The sequence below is a fragment of the Zalophus californianus genome, chromosome 7 (genome assembly GCF_009762305.2).
Source record: "Zalophus californianus isolate mZalCal1 chromosome 7, mZalCal1.pri.v2, whole genome shotgun sequence".
NCBI classification, from domain to species: domain Eukaryota; kingdom Metazoa; phylum Chordata; class Mammalia; order Carnivora; family Otariidae; genus Zalophus; species Zalophus californianus.
Window position 1 is genome coordinate 92,049,765 of NC_045601.1, and position 19,787 is coordinate 92,069,551.

General features: G+C 37.8%; 1 protein-coding gene across 1 annotated transcript in view; it reads left to right on the forward strand.

The window, feature by feature from the left end:
• The first annotated feature begins 253 nt into the window (after positions 1 to 253).
• Positions 254 to 19,787, forward strand: part of LGSN (lengsin, lens protein with glutamine synthetase domain) — a 28,658-nt gene continuing 9,124 nt past the window's right edge. Inside the window, exons 1-3 of the mRNA XM_027602801.2 lie at positions 254 to 297; positions 14,847 to 14,976; positions 15,703 to 15,900. Coding sequence (XP_027458602.1) covers positions 268 to 297; positions 14,847 to 14,976; positions 15,703 to 15,900 — 358 coding nt within the window. The 5' untranslated portion in view covers positions 254 to 267. The remainder of the gene's footprint in view (positions 298 to 14,846; positions 14,977 to 15,702; positions 15,901 to 19,787) is intronic.

The window sequence follows — 19,787 nt, forward strand, 5'->3', positions numbered from 1 at the left end:
GTAGTGTCCTTTGTTTGTAGGGATTCAGGCATAAATGAGCATTTGTCATTTGACTCTTCTAGTGCGTTTCCAGCATCCTGTGCTTTGGGCCTGACACATCAGAGTCTGATGTTTATCTTTTATTACCTGCCAGGCCCCTCTGGAAAGAGCCTCCATGGAATTCATCATTTGCAGTGTTTGTTTCAGGTATACATATAAATACATGTTGAATGCATTTGTTGGGGGATACTGTGGTTTCCAAAGTCGACTTAAATAAAAAAGTGTGAGATGAATGATGAAGGGGACCTTCTGCAGGAGGTATGAAGTTAACAGTTAAAATGTTATTTACCAAAATACTGACAGCAAAGCTTTTTATTATTCTATGTCAACTATCTGTGTGCCAGTATGAATAAGGGCAACATGATTATACCTGTTTTATGTCTGCTTTGGAGAAGTTTGTGAAGAAACTCTCTCCTCTACTAAGCACTGAGTTTATAAATATAATAAAAGCAAAATTCAGAATTTGCATTAGAACAGCTCACTTAGTTTGAAAGATCATTGAAAATAACTTCATTAGGCACTGGGTTTCAGAAGCGTAAGGATGCTATAAAATTCTTTAATGCCTATTTTGGTTGTTATTAAGAGCAAAATCTTTGTTTTTCTCAAAGCTTTTGTCTCATTGTAATAAAAATGGTTTGAGGCTAAGTGGCTAAACGTGAGAACCCATTTTCAAATTGTAATTGAAATGCATGGCATTTTAAATAGTGATAGCCTCTCATCTGCTCTTGAATATATTAAAATAGCTGTCAACATGTAGTATTTTTTCCTAGTTTTTAATGTGTATGTACCCAACTTCTACTCTTGTATTTCTGACAGACCATTCTGCAAGACTGAAATGTAGACTGGGAGGCGCGCTGTGGTCGAGTCTGGGAGGATGTGGGTTTTCTTTAGATGAAATTAAGAAAATAAAATACAAGAAGCAAAACTACTATGTGCAAAGCACAGTGGCAGACCAACGTCCTGTGTTTGAAATAGTGGCAGAGAGAGAAGAGACCTGATCCCCACTCCTCCATCTGGTGGAAAGACATCTAGACGATTAAGGAAGAATGGGGTCACTGCTATGTATAATTAGCATGGGCAGTGTGCTTTGGGATGGAGACAACAAATGTACTTTCCACAAGGAAACTGGGTAACAGTATGTGAAGAAGGGACTCACTGGGGAGTAGCTGTGGCTCGCCGAGCAGTGTCTTGTCTTTGTCAAAGGCATCAAATGACGGACTTGTTTAATAGAACGAATTTATCTGAAAGTAAATTTGTAGCTGCAAATGATGGCTTAGAGAAAGTAATTAGTATGCACATTATTACCGTTTTGAGATATTGGTGTCTAACTATTCAACTTCTTCTTGGTCTAGCCTTTACTACTCGTGAGCCAATGGCAAAACTGGGTTTCCTATCCCCACCTCCTGTAGTTTTAGCCAAGGATTCCAGGTGACCCAGCTTTTGTGAAAATCCTTAAGAGTCACAGTCTCCCAAGACCGGTCTAGACCGATGTTGATTGGAGAGTAGAAAAACTAGCAGTATGATTTTAAAGTACACAATTTTCACAGCAAGAGACAAACCCTGTCTCTTGGGGAAAAATTCCTTGATAACTGGGATAGAACATTATATTTAATAGATATAATAAAAGTGAGCCTTGGTGTCCACTTGACCCAACTCTCCATTGAACAGCCCCTGTGCTGCCCTGTGTAGGGTCATATTCTCAGAAAGAGAAAGAATATAGGAGGAGGGAGGAAGATGGTGTGTGACATTCCATCTCCAGTTAACTAGTATCTGGAACAGGACAATGATTTTGTTCCATACCAGATCCTCTGGTACCATGAGCAGCCGCAGCATGAGGTTAACTGCAAAAGCACAGCAGCTGAACAAAGGCCCGATGAATCAAAAGGGCAAATTGTATGTGTGAAGAAAATCTCCCAGGATGATTACTTCCCCAACATGAACAAATTCCTCGGTAGAATCTTCAGCGAAAATGAACAGTTACTAATCTTAGATTTGGTATTTCCCTAAAGAATATTTTACTGAGATTCTCTATTGAAAACAATGTCATAAAGTCCTGTATGCAGCCAAATTCTTAGCAGTAGTGAACAGAAAATAGATCAAAAACACATTCTTATTCCCCAAAGTACACCCTATGTGTGTATGAAGTTGCAAATTGAGGCAAATGGCAGCACATCATAATAATTAAAATCTATTTATCAAAAGCCTTGTGTGTGGTCCTGAGCTGGGTGATATTGCCAAGTGAGTTGGGGAAGATCTGTTCTCTGCCCTGTAGATGATGCTTATGCCTCAATATCAGTGAGGTAGACACAAAGGAAAACACCTGCATAGGTAGACACAAAGGGGTGATGCTTCCATATCGCAGGAAGAATGGATCCCATCTGGGTGAGACCAGAGGTTCATTCCGCTCTGTAGCCTGTATCATCTGTGTGTGTGTGTGTGTGTGTGTGTGTGTGTGTTGGGTCATTAAGTGCAGCTCTCTGGGAGGTTATGACTGACTTTCTAGAAGTAGGACTCAAGGCTAGAGATTTCCCTACTGCAACTTACCCAAATTTCACCTGCTTTATGCTTGTCTGTGCAACTCTATAAAGACTTCCTGATTCTATTTTTATATTTTATACGTGTTTGGTCTCTTAAAATTCAGTTTTGTTTCTAGATTTCAAGGTTTTTAGTTCATTTTATATTTGTTTTTATTTACCTCGAATCTATATCCCTTTAAGTGCCTCTCTTAATGTTAAAAATTAGGACTGTGTTTCACATGCAGTGGTTAAGAGTATACTCCTCGAAACCGGAATGCCCGTGTTTTAATCTTGGCTCGGCTACTTACTATCTGAGTGAGATGAGACAAATTATTGGATTTCTCTGTGCTTCATTTGGACATTAATAGTACTGACTGCAAGAGATTTTGTGGAGAGATTAAATGAATTAATACGTGTTCAGTGTTTAGAATAGGGCTCAGAATATAGTGAATAACAGGAGTTATTCATCATATATACTTTATTATGTTGTAGATGACCAGTAATCTCTCCCCTAAGTTTTCATTTTTATAGCCTTGTAGAGTTTTGCACTTCTTCTTTCACGCAGTAGAATTTTATTTGCCTTTCTGTATGATAATAATAACAATTCTATGTGGTATACATTTATATAAATAAACACATCTTGATTCACTTCTAGCCCATTAATGTTTTCCAACGGACAGTGACTAGAACTATATTTAGTATTCTAGCCATAAGCACATCATATTTTTTTAAAGATGGAACACCTTCTGCTGTCACATTTAAAATAATCTTTTTGATGAGGCCCAATATTTTTATCTGCAGCAGCCTATTAGCTGATATCTTCACTGACAGTTCTTGGATCTTATTTCACACCGTATTATAGAAATCAGTGCCATAAATATATATTACATACTATATGTATATTTAAATTTTTCTATAAATCTTCTCTCACCTTTGAAACATATTTGTTGCATTTTTGCCCATCACAAAGCCTTCAAAAATTACTTGGATCCTATTTACACTGATATTTTTGAGACAGAATCTTCATTTCTTGGGAAAATATGGAGATTTCTTTTTTAGTATAAAAGAAAGCTGATGCTAGCACCAAGTTCAGGTAATTGGCCAAATTCTTAATCCTTTATTATTTTAGCTTTGTTTGTTATTTAGCTTCATATTGTGAAAATAACATGGTGTTAGATGTTTATAAAATAATTTTTTCCCTCTCAAACTATTGGCTATGCACACTTTTCTCATATACAATGTTCTGTTGCAGATTTTGCATTGCCTTACCCACAGAGGGGATATTTGTTTCAGGCTTGTTGCTGCTGTTGCATATTTTGCCATCTTGCTGGGAATGGAAGTGAGATGCAGAGCTCTTTGCATTATTTACATTGTGACATTTCTTTCACATAAGAAGCTCTTTATAATGATGGCTTCTCTATAATTCTTGGGTAGAGGTGGATAAATAGGTGGAACAAGGTTCCATCTAACCTACTAACTTGGATCTAGGTTATTTTTTTGCAAAAGTGGTGAGCATATGTGGTGGAAGAAATGGAAACTCTCTAGGTCATTCCTGACATTTGACTATCTAACTCTTCTACCCCTTCCACAAATGTGCTCGAGGATGAGAAGCTTGACCCATATACAAATAGCCCATCCCATTTTTAGCTATGATATTAAGTAAAACTGATTCTCTGTAACTTCCAAGAAATTTATCTGTGTTTACCTTCTGTGCTTAGTTTTACCTCAAAAGATAGGGATGCTACTGAACTCTATGTTGAATTGTGAAGTTAAAAAGAACAAAAACAACATTTGAATTTCCTGCTGCCTTTTTTATAAAACTGCTCAATAGTTTTTAAGCAATGTTTTTAGTTTTCAACGTTTTATTGCCTGTAAATTTTGTAAATAGGATGAAAAAATGAAAGAAGAGTTTGCAACTACTCATTTGGATTCTGCTACTTGCTAGGTGTGAAGTCAGAGGAGTTACTGCAACTTTCAAAGACAGCTGTTTCCTCAGGAAGATGGTTCCATAGTACTTTCCTCATTCATATAATATACCTATACCACTTTTTATCATGTACTATATTTATGTTCAATGGAACCACAAGTAGCTCATCTTTATCTCTCACAGAGCATCCAGACCTATATGCCTGGCCTCTTTTAGATATTCACTAAGTACTTGTTGAGTAAATGAATGAATTTCATACGGAGGGTGGCCCCAGTAAGTCACCTGTCAACAAGGGGTATGAATGTACTATATCTATTCTCTTCAATTTCTCTTTTTGGTGTATTTCAAAATACGTCTAGTCCCAATCAATATTGACACATTAAATCATTACTAGGAACAATTATTAAAGAACTTATATTAGAAAAAATCATTATAAGACTTACTTGGAGTAGTAGAACCAACTCTTTCTGAAAATATTTGCTTGTCAAAAATCTAAAGGTTAGAGGGAAACAGAGGACTCATTGTTTTTTAAGTTTTCGATTTTACTTTGTGAGCTTCTGACCCTTGAATTTTTGCAATGAAGAGTATTACGTTTGTAATAAAGAGTAAATTATAATAAAAATCTCTGGAGAGTCCATGTATTCAGATGGAATCTCCTAAAATGCAATACAGTTTAAGGATTAAAATTCTTTACAAATATGCAGATGAAGGTCTAGTATTAGGGATAAGTAGATCTGTGGTTAATGTCTCCCTAAGAGTGTCTTATTTTCTTTAAGTTGGGAAATGGTGGTCATTTGGGTCCGTGTCCTTAATGATCTCAGGGACTCTAATTTAGTGTAAGACTAAGGTGACTTTGCAGAAACAGCTTGGTTGAAGGAGTGAATCACTTACTAGGCCATAAAGAAGTGTTCTAAGGTTTCAAACAAGTTTCCAAGTGTTGCTTATTTATCTGGCTGGTGAACTAGAAACCTAAAAAGGAGAATACTTTGGACTGGTCTTGAGTAAAACAGGGAACAGATCAGAATCGAAGAAAACATATTTAATTACTAAGACAATAGAAAGCAAGTATTTTGTAGTTTTGGTTCTTTTTAATTTTAGTTTATATTGTTCCTTAATGTTTAGAAAATTCATTTGAAATATCACATGTTTTAGTTATGCTATGAGGAAGCATAGGAAATAAGATTTTGTTTATGTCTAAAGGGAGTAATTATAACCTTGAAGATAAGGTGTGGCTTTGAGGATAAATACAGTGAAAAAATCTTGAAAGAAAGGTGGAATTAATGGGGTAAAGGGGCAGAGTCATTGTGGAGCAGCTTGTCACCAGCAGCGCTTGTTTTTCTCTTACCTCTTCTTCAGAAAACTGAGGGAGTCCATGTAATATTTTATCTAGGAAAAGTGTTTTGATTACATCAACCTACTGAGTTATCATCAGATCCTATTGGACATTCAAAGATATTTCATTTTGAATCATTCATGAAGGCGAGATCTGAGTCAAAATTTCCTTCTGGCCTTATATTTCAATATGGTAGGCTTTGGTTGTCATTCATTTATTAGAAAATATTTACTCAATTTCTATTTTATTCTAGTCAATATATTCAGCTCAATGATACATTTAATATGCTACCTTCTAGGGGTCTCCGAGCCCTTATCTAGGTTCCCCTTGTCAGTCTTTCCTGAGTTTGTTTCCAATTCCATCTGTCTTGGATTCCATATCTCATTATTTTAGTCTTTCTTGCAAATATCCTCAACTTATTTTTGTCATTGTCTTCCTAAGTTTGTATTCTCACCAAACCTCAATCCTGTGTTTTTCACTTCTCTGAAAGAGCTTTGCTGGAGGAAAAATAGTTTACCTGTGCAGATTTGATGCCACTATAACTTAAAAATCTCCAGTTTCTGTGGGGCACTGAACACTTTTGTTCCTTGAGTTCATTTTTTTCACCTTCTCTGCTATGATGATGGCAAACCATTTCCATTCTCCTTAAAGCTTTAGTCTTCCAGATGTATACTGTCTGAGCATTTCCCACCTAGCAGAGAAAATTGGAAGCTCCGTAACTGGCTACCTTTCTTATCCAGAAGAGACAAGAAAGATCAAGGGTTGAAAATTAGTTTCAGTTTCAGATTCTGCCACCTATTGGGTCACCTTAATTGTCCTGAGACTCAGTTCTGTCATCTGAAATTCCTCTGTCCTCTCCTCCCCCGAATTTTCCTTTCCTCCTTACTTTTTCTCTTCTCTCCTCCTAACATTCTAGCTTCTTCTCTTCCTCTTATGGAGGAGGCTATATTAAAGTTAATCCCTTCATTTCAACTCTAGTTTCCATCTTTTCTACCCTTTCAGGGACCTTGCTTTATCCCTTTTCTTCTCCCTTCAACACCTCTATTAACTCCTTTCACAAAGCATTTAAATATGTGTAAGTCTGTTCTTCCTAAGAGCAACATCAACTTTTCTGAGTCAGACCCCTATGCACTTTCCCAGTGGTCATTGCGTTTGTCTCCTTCTTCTTCTTACTTTTGAGTTTTATCTCCTGACTGTCTCCCTTTGATGATAGAGAACATATCTGGCATGCTTATCGTATGTAGACCCCGGACGAAGCACCTCTCATTCCTCCTCAACTCACAGCAGTCTGGCTGCTGCTGACGTCCTCCCACCATACCTGCTTTACCGATGCCTTGAGGGACCTGGGTCGCAAATACAATGGTCTGGTCTTAATAGCAACCTTGTTTATAGTTTCAGGAGTAGGCCCTATTGGTGCTCCCTTCTTTTAATACAGCTTTTATTTCTCGTTATCAATGAAACCCCTCTGTCCAACTTTTTCTTTCACCTTCTGGTCATTTTTACTCTGACGGCTTTTTTTGGGATTCCATTCCTACGCCTTCTTAGTCAATACTATTGTTTCTCAGTTCTATCTCAGTCGTCTTATTTTCTCAGTCTCTGCTCTCTCTTTTAAGGATTCCCACCACTTTCAGGGCTATGCTTTCTTCCTTCCATTTTATCTTTTGGATTCTGACCCATGTGGCCAATGCTCGCTGGATACCTTCAGATGATACAGTTATCGTAGATTCCATGTATTCAGAACAGGACCCAGCAGCTCCACTCTCAGGTCTCCTCCTCATTCTGAGTTCCCTAGTCAGAAATCTGCCTGGCACCTTTGACCCTCTGTCTCTTGCACCTCCTATATCAAGTCTGTCACCGGACTGCCAATCTACCTCCCGAAAACATCTGTAGTATGCTCATTTTCTCCCCCACAGCCGTTACTGTAGTCAGGTCAACATCATCTCTACCCCATTTTGCCCAAGTGGATATGGGGGCTATAGGTAGTTCCTTGTTTTATAGCTGCAATGATCCTGAATTCTAGAAGGACACCTAAATATAGTCTTGACACCGAAGGAACCAAAATACTTAGGTTAAATTAATCATTGCCTTTTGGTGTGGAGAAAAAAGTATACAAATGAAGAGTTAATGATACTGAGAATTATTTTACAAAGCACTAAGTAAGATCTCTAAGAGGAGGCTAAACATTTACCAATTGTGATGAAGAAGATAATAATGATGAGTTATTTTAAACAGATTTAAAATTTAATAAGGGATCTACTTTCCCTGGGAATTTGAGAAAATTAACCATCTTTGAATGAAGCGGCTACAGCAAGTTGTCCAGGGTGTTCATTTTGAGCCATGACCAGAAGAGCAGATAACTGTTTCCCTGGGACAAACTAGATAATCGATAAGAGCCTAGGAACGAAGAAAACAGTGTGGGTCAGAGGAATGATAAAACTAGTTTTTTGCGGATGGAGATAAAGTTTGTGCATAAAAGCGGCTAGCTATGGAGTCTGCAGGGATTGGTGAGACTGGCCTTTGCAGGGTCTCAGAGAATACTAATTTGAATTTTTCCTGAAGGTGATGCAAAATTGTGGAAGTATCCCAAGCAGAGAAATTATAAGACCAAAATTGTGATTTAAAGAAGCACCATGAGCAGTAGTCTGGAGGATGGGGAGAAGTGGAGAAAGGAGGGAAGACAGTTTCCTGTAACCATTCTGGTAATCCAGGTCACACAGATAGGAAATGGAAGCACTCATTTTTAAATGGCGAATTCATTGAGCAGAATTACCACAACGTATTTAACTCTTCCCACTTCAATGTGTGCTGCTTTCAAGTTTTCGTTATAACAAAGGTGGCATTGGACATGCATAGAACTTTATATATTTTGTATTATAGTCTTAGAACAAATTGCCAGAAGTAGAACTAGTAGTTAACAGGTATGGATATTTTTAGATTAGTCGATGTAAGTTTGCGATGTGTTCTTTGAAGTATCTCTTCTGTAAATATTTTGAATACATTTTCCTCCCTCTTTCTTTGAAGAGCACACATTAAGGAAACTGAAGGCACATTCAAAATTCTTTTGCATTTGGTAATCATTGATTTTTTTTTTACCATTATTTCTAACAGAGGTTAAAACTTGATGAGATTTTTTGGGCTTGCTTTCTTTGTCAGGCACCCTTACCATTAATGAAATCAAAGTGTTTGGGAAATGCATTAATGATTATACCTCAGACTATTGCCAGTATACAGAGGTCAAAACAAAGGTTTTTAAAGTATCAGTAGTAAAAAGGTAGCTGTTAGTGAAAATTAAAATCAAATGAATAAAGTCAGTGATATTTAGAATCTAAATAACACCAGCTAATACACTGAAGGGAAACTTATTAGGTCAAATTAGGGTCTAAATTTAATGGTTGGCAGGATCCCTTTAGGTGAAACCTCTTTTAGTTAATTTGATGAAGCCACTGAGTTGAAATGCAAAATGACAAACTTATATTAAACCATAAAACAACTTTCGAAAGAAACAATGTGATGAGAAAGACATGAATAATGAAAATTCTTGTGATATGAAACATTCTTTAAGGCCAGTCCCATGTATGAGCAAACGAGTCATCTAATGGAATGATAGCAGAAACATTTCTGAAGCAGGAAAAGCCTTTCTCTGGAAACATCAAATCAAGTCAGGATCAACCTGTTGTAGTAGAATTTGGGATTGTCTAAATTAAGCATGAATTAGATTTGCATATTTATGCCATGCGATCAAAATGAAATTGCATATCTGTACTTATGCTTGTGGTTCTTCCAACCTGGTTTACTTCACCTCTATCTTCAGGTTAAGTGTCCCTTCTTCTTTTTAAGCTTGGTCTAGTTTCCCTGGTTGTCTAAAGACAGTTTATAAAATACTCTGCCTGTTTAATAATAGCAGTACCAGAGTCTGAGCATGAGTGTATCGGTCACAGTACCCTCTCTGAGAACCCTCAGACTGCTTGATATACCCTAACCTCTCTGAGAGGTTCTCCTCGTTTATTGTTCAGAATCTAGAGCTGTTCAGATAAGGGATTAGTGCCTGATTTAGTAAGAGCCATCTCCTGTGAGTCAGGGAGGGGCCCATGTGGTAACCTAGAATGAGGTATCTTCCCAACAGAGATCCCCAGTAATGCATGGTGCGTAGGTAATAATAATCAGGATTAACATCTGTTTAGTACTTACTATACATCAGGCACTGCTTGTCCCACATAATGGTGCAACCAGGAGATTTGTAAATTGGGAATATATTATTGAATATGTGATAAATGGTGAAAAGTTTCTAAACTAGTTGGTAAGCAGGTGCTGACAAGAGTCCCTTAAGGCTCCTCTCAACCTTCTTTTTTTTTTTTAAGATTTTTATTTATTTATTTGACAGAGAGAGAGACAGCGAGAGAGGGAACACAAGCAGTGGGAGTGGGAGAGGGAGAAGCAGGCCTACCCCTGAGCAGGGAGCCCGATGCTGGGCTTGATCCCAGGACCGTAGAATCATGACCTGAGCTGATGGCAGACACTTAACGACTGAGTCACCCATGCATCCCAACCCTCTTAACTTCCAGAGTTATCCTACTAATCCTCTTGGGCATTTGGACCTTTCCATGATCCATCAACTAAAGAGTTAACATCTGGCCCTGTAGGGGTTCTCTAGAACCCTGCCCTGGCTTCCCAGCACCCCAACAATGACACAGGGATATTCTGATGGTATTCATTCAAGATGCATTAAGTACTTGAACTCTGGAGCCAATCGCCTGGGTTCAAATCTTAGCTCCACCAATGATGAGAAATGTGATTTTTGAGCTAATTAGTCTTTTTGACTCCATTGTCCTCATATCTCAGATGAAGAGAGAATATATTTATCTCAAGGGGTTGTTTTTGAGACTAAATGAATTCATACATGCAAAGTATTTAGAAGAGAGATGACATATAGTAGATACAATAAAAGCATTTTTTGATTTTTATCAGCTGTCATAAGAGTTAAATGTTTTGAGCATCATCTCTCAGTACCACATTAGATACCAGTGCTAGGGAAAAGATTCATGGCCACTGTTGTCCTCTTGCCTGGGGCCTGTAGAAAGGCTGCATATTCTTTTTTTTTTTTTTTAAGATTATTTATTTATTTATTTGACAGAGACACAGTGAGAGAGGGAACACAAGCAGGGGGAGTTGGGAGAGGGAGAAGCAGCCTTCCCACGGAGCAGGGAGCCCAACGACGTGGGGCTCGATCCCAGGACCTCGGGATCATAGCCTGAGCCCGAGGCAGACACTTAACGACTGAGCCACCCAGGTGCCCTGAAAGGCTACATATTCTGAACTGCATTCAAGTCTTTTTGACACCTCGCTGTGTGGAAGTTGAGAAACTTTCTTTTCTTCTTTATTCCTTACCTTATACTTTAAAATTAATTGCCAACGTTAAAAAAATCATTAAATTTCACACAAAAATCCAGACTTCTGGCATTCATAGGAAATTTGGAAAACTGGCAACACCGGGGCCATGTTTTGTCATGGCAGTGATAGGCTGGAGCCAAGTGGGGGCTTCTTCCTGGAAAGGGGTCTCAGCTCTGGTGGTCACTCTCCAGCCCTCTGCGTCTCTTTGTTATCTGTCTGGTATTTGAGTTTGCTATCTCTGAACTAAGGTGACACTGAACTATGTCCCTTTCTTTACAAAACAGAAGCCTTAAACTTCTATAACAACACTTGATTGCCTGTACTAAATTATAAGACTGTTTATGAAAGATACCATGTTTTATTTGGTTTATTTCTTTGACTTTGCCTTACCACAGGAGGTTGCCCATAGTCCTCACTGTCTGGATGGATGAAGTTTAAGCTGGTAGTGACTTAAGATGGTTTTAAGACTTATACAGAGAAGAGTTATAAAAAATATGCAAATGAAAAAGAATATATAATAGAGGAAGTTGAGTCAACACGTTTTTACGAGTCATACAGATAATATTATATAACAGAAGTGAAATTTACTCCAGTTCAACTGTCTGGCTATAGTGATGTGGGAAGCTCCTCATATAATTCCCATTCTTCCTTGGCAGTCATATGACCTTGAACAAATCACTTAACCCCTGTGGACCTATATCTGCTTTGGCAAAATGTAGGTAATAATAAATGTTCCCTTGATGTTGTTGTATTAAATGAAATATAAAATATTGCCTGGTTATGAAAATACTTGTAAAATGTGAATATACTTGCTGGGTATATTTATATTTATAGCAGAGTTCGCAGATGAAAATAACAAGTCTCCAGAAGAACTTGCTACTTAGTGGACAAGTCAGAATTAGAACCCAAACTTCATGAATCTTGGCTAGTAGGCTTTTTTACTGAAACATTATCATATTGTAACAAAATACAATTGAAAGATTTAGGAGAATAAAAGCATTCTACCAGGGGCAGGGTAAGCCAGGGATCCAATAAATTAGGTTCAGCTGTTAGAGCTGCGTCTATACTTTGATCATCCTTGTATATAAAAAAAAAATTCAAAGGACTGAGCTAAATGTATTCTTCATTTGAAAAAAAATTCTTTGGAGCCAGAGGCATATATTATGACTTAGTTCTTGGGCCTTTATTGATGAAAATCTCAGGTTAGTAACTAGGTGAATTGTCTTGGTTTTTTCTTAAACTTTCCCTTTTGATCTGGTCTATATGAAAGCAGGTGAATGTTATTAAAATGAACTTTCTCTAAACTCAAATTTCTGGCATTTAAGAAGTAGAATGGCATTTTGGAAATTGGAAGACCTGTTTGTAACCTGCATCTCTCATTCACTATTGTGGTCTTGGGCAAGTTATTATGGGTCTCACTTTTTTCATTTGTAAAATGGAGATTCTATTACCTTGAGGGTTATGCTGAGAAATGTGCCTGACAAAGTGCTCAGTTTTAGCACATTGTTATTCAATTGCAGGTTAGAGTTTAAAGCTGAAAGAAATCTTAAAGTCTATCTTATTTGATTCCTTTCATCTGTATGTAAGGGGATCCCTAATGGGTAGAACGAACACAAATGTTAGTCTGTTCAATATCCTTTTGTATTTATATACCTGACCAAGTATTTCATTTCTAAACAAGATTTCTCCTTTTTTTTGTTTTTTGTTTTTTTATTATTATGTTATGTTAATCACCATACACTACATCATTAGTTTTTTTAAATTTTTTTATTGTTATGTTAATCACCATACATTACATCATTAGTTTTTGATGCAGTGTTCCATGATTCATTGTTTGCGTATAACACCCAGTGCTCCATGCAGAATGTGCCCTCTTTAATACCCATCACCGGGCTAACCCACCCCCCCAGCCCCCTCCCCTCTAGAACAGTTTGTTTTTCAGAGTCCATAGTCTCTCATGGTTAGTGTCCCCCTCCGATTTCCCCGGCTTCATTCTTCCCCTCCTGCTATCTTCTTCTTCTTCTTTTTTTAACATATCCTATTTTTTTTAAAGATTTATTTATTTATCTGAGAGAGAGAGTGCGCGAGCGCGTGCAAGCAGGGGGAGGGGCAGAGGGAGAGAATCTTCAAGCAGACTCCCCGCTGAGCCCAAAGCTGGGCTCGGTCTCAGGACCCATGAGACCCAAGCTGAAACCAAGAGTCAGAGTCTTAACTGACTGCGCCACCCAGGTACCCCTAAACAAGACTTCTTAATAAAGCTAGGGTCATGTATTTATAAAAACACTTATCAAAAATGCAATTACATAATGTGTATTTCTGGCAATGTAATTTTAGAAATGGTGCATATGTACAATAAGGCTAGTATATCACTGTCAGAATTCTATCAGGAGTGTATTGGAAAAATATTTAAATAAAATAATAAACTGCTAGAAAAAAATAAACTACTGTATCTCACAATAAGTATCACATCATCCAAATACAAAATTATCTGGAGTAAAAAGGAACACAATTTTCTAAGATGTGAAATTTTAAAATGACAAAAAAGATTTTATCTTACAAAATATATCTTTTTAAACATAGTAACAATAATAACAATGTGTCATAATTACATATAAATACAAGTTAAATTATTTTTTCTTCTTTTGGCTTTTGGAGGCCGAATTGGTATTGACAAATGGGTACAGCTGTTCCCAGCAACCACTCTGCACACGTATTTAGAAGTTGCTCCAAGATTTGGGGCCTTTCAGAATCTGCTCTTCAAAAAGACAATAGCTCAAAATGTTAGACTATAGTTTTTCACCCTGCCTCTTCCCCTTTCTTCTCCCTTCAAACTATAATGAGGGTTCGTAAAAAACATAAAAATATCGATGTCAGCTTTTATGTCCTGGGACGTCAGGGGTGATTCTGCCCCCTGTTGGTGCAAAGATGCCTGAGCTCTTCACCCCTCGGCCCCTGCTTCACTGCCCAGCTCCTTGCTGGGAATACTCCTTGGCAGGTTTATCAGGGAATTCTGTCAAGGATTAGAACTAGATTGTACAAGTTAGGTTATTTTGTTTTAAAATATTTTTTAGATTTTCCCAAGCTATAAAACTGTTTGAGTATAACACTTGTTTTACACATACAAAAAAATAGTATTTTGTGAATGCAACTGCTTTTTTGAAGTAAAGTAAATATTGATGCAATAAGGATGAGGGTAAGAAAAAAGAATAAAATTAAATTCTTCAGGTACCTGTACTTTTGGTCAAAAGGTTAGAGATTCTAAAAAAGATGGAAATCATAAAAAGAGGACGTTGAAGCTGAATTGGGTTTGGTAAAATATTTTTGGGAATGGATAATATAAAATATCCCAGAGTAAAAAATAAAGATAGAAATCTTCACTCATTGGACAAGATCTTAATTTATTTAATGACACTCCCATACCACATATAAAAGGGGTGCAGAATATCCTGACTGTAAGCAGAATATTGGGTTTCTTAATTTTGAATTATTCAAGAGCATGTGGAAGTGACAAAATTTACCTCATTATCAAAGTCTCTTATATTCACTTGAAAACTTAGCTCTCCAATTGTCATACTTTCTTGACAACCAAATTTAGTTGCATGCAAGATCTGTTATTTGGCTTTTTGTCTATGAATTATTACAGGATACGAGAGATGAAGGTAATGAGACTGAAGCCAGCAGGATGAGTAAATTAAGAAGAACAAGAAAGAAAGTCACAAAACAACATGTTTTCTCAACTGAAGTCGGAGAAATGGATATATCCAACTCAAAAGGTATCTTAGCTACTTTGATCCCTCAGGAATATGATGTCAGTGACAATCTCTATTTGGTTCTCCTTTTCATAAAACTTTTCCTTTTCATCTAAGGGAGAAGCAAAAAAAAAAAAAAAGAACTAAAATTTATTTCTACACAGGCAACACAAAAGATAGCAAATGTAAGGGTTTAATGTAAATATATAAAATTAACCAATCAAAATATTCAGAATTGAAAAGGAGCAGAACCAGGATGGTAGTGAGGGAAAAAAGAAAGAACACAACAGAAGGAACATATATGTAAGAAGGGAAGCCTATTTCTTCTCTGAGACCAAGTGTAAAGATCATTACTAAGGATTTGGGAGACAACAGTAAAGATGTGGAACAAGTTTTCATATCACTTGCTGGAATTGCAACTAGACTCAGTAGATCTGAAACAGTGCTAGAACTAGGAGTTAATCAAACAACAAGAGACTCAGTCCAGGAACAGTGGTGTTCCAAGGCAGGGGCAGTAGGAATGGCCAGTGCATAGTAACAGTAAGAAACAATCAGAGTTTAAGTTTTCTATGGACAACATACCCCTTTATGGCCCACACCCAGGGCAGGCCATTCTCATTGCCCTTCATTTGGTATGTCACTGCCTGGGAATAAATTATTTTCTCAAAGATTCCTCTCCATATCATGTTAAAAGACAGTTGAAAACAAAAGCAGTATTTTTTAACATTTTTTTTTCTTTCTTTATTAAAGAAAGGATCAGAAACCAAATGGTGTGCCACAAGTTGGGGGATGTGAGCAAACCAGTTGTGGGACCTGGCTCGGCAGACTCTCATCTGCAGCAAGATGACAAGGACTCTGAGAATCAGACAATAGTGATAAAACCATCACCCCTCCGAACATCAGCCAGCGCTCCTTGTCGTGAATTTAACACAAACTCCAACCATACTGGTAAGGATTCTGAAACAAACTGACATGATTCTAGCCACCAATCCCAAATTTGTATTTGAATTAAAGATAATGTGGCATTGACTGAAGAATGTTAGTCTGGGAGTCAGAAGAATTTATACACCTATCATTTATAAAAGACTTTATAGTTTTCTTTAACCACTAGGCTGCTCATCTAGAAAATGGAGGAGTTGCAATGGATGATCTTTCTGGTCTTTTCTAAAAGTGAATTTTCTTATTATAAGTTTCTGGCTTATCAATAGTGATATAACTATTTTGGCCTATCAGCGTATTGGTTAAAAATCTTTGGGATCCAAGTTAAGTGGAAACTAGTTAAAATGAGGTATTTATTCCATAAGGGAATACGTGAAGACAGGGTTGAACAAACAAGGTTTGGAAAGGCAGAAATAGAGCAGGGTGTGAAGTTAGAAGGCCACTGTCCACTAGACTACCCTCACTACTGACACCAATTGCCAGTTAGGGAATTCCCCAAGACTAACCCTAGTTTTGATAATTTGCTATAAAGATTCACAGAACTCACTAAGAGCTATAATATTCAAGGTTATGGTTTATTACTGTGAAAGAATACAGATGAAAATCAGCCAAGGGAAGAGACCCAGTGTCGGGAGAGTGCAGGAAAGTTCTAAGCATGGAGCTTCCATTTGTCTTCTCCCAGTGGAGTCACGGACAGCACCACTCTTTCGGCAATGATATGTGAAAATATGCATGGAATTTTGACAACCATGGGAAGCTCACCTGAGACTTGGTGTCCAGAATTTTTTGGGAGGCTCCATAGTGGGGCTTCATGTGGCTGACCTCAGTCTCCAGCTTCTCTGGGAGTCAAGCTGATAGCACATGACTCAAAGCTCCCAGGATAAATGACATTATTAGATTTTCTAATGTGGCCCAGAAGTCCCGGAGGCCACAAAGACACTCTCGTCATGCAGGACATTCCAGATTATCCTCCAGGAGCCAAGGGTAAAGAGGTCTCCTTTGGCAAGGTTAAATTCTTTATGACTCACAGGGCCTAAGGAAGAACTAAAACCTGGAAGTGAATGCTGTCAGGATTCCATACGTATTCATTTTCTATTGCCAGCATAATGAATTACCACAAACTTAGTAACTTAAAAGAACACAGTTCATTATCTTTTAGTTCTATGTGCCAGAAGTCTGGGCTGTCTCCTCCAGTTTCTTTGTTCAGATTTTGCAAGGTTGAAGTCAAGGTCTTGGCCATCTGGATTCTTATCCAGAGATTCTAGGGAGCGCGTTCAGATTGTCGGGAGAACCCAGTTCCTTGGGGTTATAGGATTGAGGTATCTGTTTCCTTGCTGACTGTCCACTGGGATGGCCCATAGCTCCTGGAAGCCTCTCTCTGGTCCGGTGTCTCAGGACCAAAACAATCCCTCAAATATTTATGTTTGGAGCCTCTCGAAATTCTCCTTCTTCCACACCTCTTCTCTGCTTACAGCTGGAGGAAGTTCACTGCTTTTAAGAACTCTGGATAAACCAAGACAATATCCTTATTTTAAGGTTTATAGCTTTACTTGCATTTGCAAAGTCCTTTTGGGTCTGCAGTTTAACATAGTCTGCAGGTTTCAGGATTTAGGACGTGAAATTCTTTGTGGGCAGTTCTAGCTATCACAGCATCTCTCATCTCTGCATTTCTCTGTGCATTGGCTTCGTGAATTTCTCCGTGAAATGAAGATGAGCACTGACAGCCTAGCATCAGGCACTATCAATCCAAATGCCACAGGGGCCAAGTAAATAATACGAATGACTGAGATGGGCTGGTGTAAGGAAACGGTCAGTGAGGCTGGCTTGTGAAAAACTAGCACAGAGTTTGACAAACTGTGGCCCACAGGCCAAATTCAGCCTGCTGGCCATTTTTGGTAAATAAAGTTTATGTATCGTCTATGACTGCTTTTGTGTTACAATGGCACAGTTGAGAAGTTGCAGCAGATACCATATGGCTTACAAAGCTCCAAATATTTACTATCTGGCCCTTTATAGAAAACATTTGCCAGTCCTGGATTGGAGGATATATGCCCCATTTCAGGCCACCTCAGAGCTCTAGCCAGTGGCTGCTATGGAGAAATGACCACCCAGCATTACCAAATTTAGTTTCTTCAAGAGAAGCTTGAACTCAAGATTTTTGTATGAAATTTTCAGATATGTGGGTGTTGACTATTTTAAAAGTTTCCAAACACTGGGACAACGAGTAAGAAGACATCTGCTGGCCACATTGGTTCTTCTGCAGTTTGTGACCCTCGTTTTATATACTCTTGAATGCACTTTTCCCTTTTTGAGTTGGTATTTCTGAAAGCTCAAATGTCTATTCAATCTGCCTTTGATAAGTGACCATGGCTTGTCACACACAGACATTTCTCCAAGGCCTTCTAGTTGCTATAGAGCTTTGAGGTTTTATTTTAGTTTTTAGTGTTTTCTTATTTTTAGTTTTTAGTGTTTTCTTATTTTTTCCCCCTAAACACTCACAGCAGGAAAACTTCCTCTGTAAAAGCAGATTGATTTAATTTATTAGTCCTCTGAGGGGATGGGAAAGGAGAACACCTCCCAGGAACCATACTGTAAGAAAAACAAATGAGTCCCCGAACTAGCAATTATCTGCCTGCTATTCATCATGTGCACCTGGGAAGGTCTGACCAAAAGGTTTAATTGTAACTAACAAGTATGATTTAGTTGAAGAAAAGAAATTCAGACAATGATTCAGTAAGATTAGTTGATTCTTGAAAATTAAGTTAGATGGGATAGAGTTCTCATATTTGATGAAAGAATTAAACTTTCAAATGAATAAAATGATGCTTAAGATACTTACTGAAATATGTGATGCCAATTTCTACTTGTTAATTAGACAAGGTCAAATCACCCAGGGTGTATTAATTAATTAATTTGCTCACACACCCCATTCTTAAAAGAATAGTCATTGAGCCTCTATGATATGCTTGTACGGCGGCAGGTACTGGGGATATAGCCGCAAGTAAAGCTGAACCCCTTTTCTCCTGGAACTGATATGCAAGTGGGGAAGGAAGAAAGTAAGCACGTGATTCTACAATACAGTGGGTGGTGATGAGGACTCTGAAGAAAACGGAAATGGGATGATATATTATTATGGGCTGAATTGTGTCTCCCCCAATTCACAGGGGGCTGGAGTCCTAGCCCCTCATCCCTCACATGGTGGCTGTATGTGGAGATAGGGTATTAAAAGAAGTAATTAATGTTAAATGAGGTCTATAGGGTGGGCCCTAGTCCAACATGATTGGTGTTGTTGTATGAAGAGAAGATTAGAACACACACAAGGAAAGGGAAGATCATGTTACAAGCCAACGAGAGAGGCTCTCAGAAGACACCAACACTGTTGACACTTTGACCTTAGACTTCTGGCACTGTAAGAAGATAAATTTCTGTGTAAGCCACCTGGTCTGTGGTATTTGTTATGGCAGCTCTAGCAAACTAATACATGTACTTACTGTCCAGCCATAGTGCAACTTGGCGATCTTCAAGCGAATCAGGGGTTAGACTTGTCTACGTTGTGATCAAGTCTCATAGAATTAATACTCCAGGCGATTATGTTTATTTATTTTCAGCACTTTTAACCATGGCAAAGTATTCTGCCTTTGCATTCGATGGCATATGTATTGTCTATAGTTCCCCTATTCAGTAATAAAGGCCCTATGGGGGCAGGGCTTTTTCTGACTTCTTCCTAGAGATATGTCCAATATAAATAGTACATGGTCACTAAACAACCTATCGTGAGTGGATGCATATTTTTTTTATTTTAAAAAATGCATATTTATTGTAGAAACATTAGAAGATACAGATAAGGCAAAGAACTAATAAGATTGTCTGTGATCATATTACTGGTGAGCCCATGA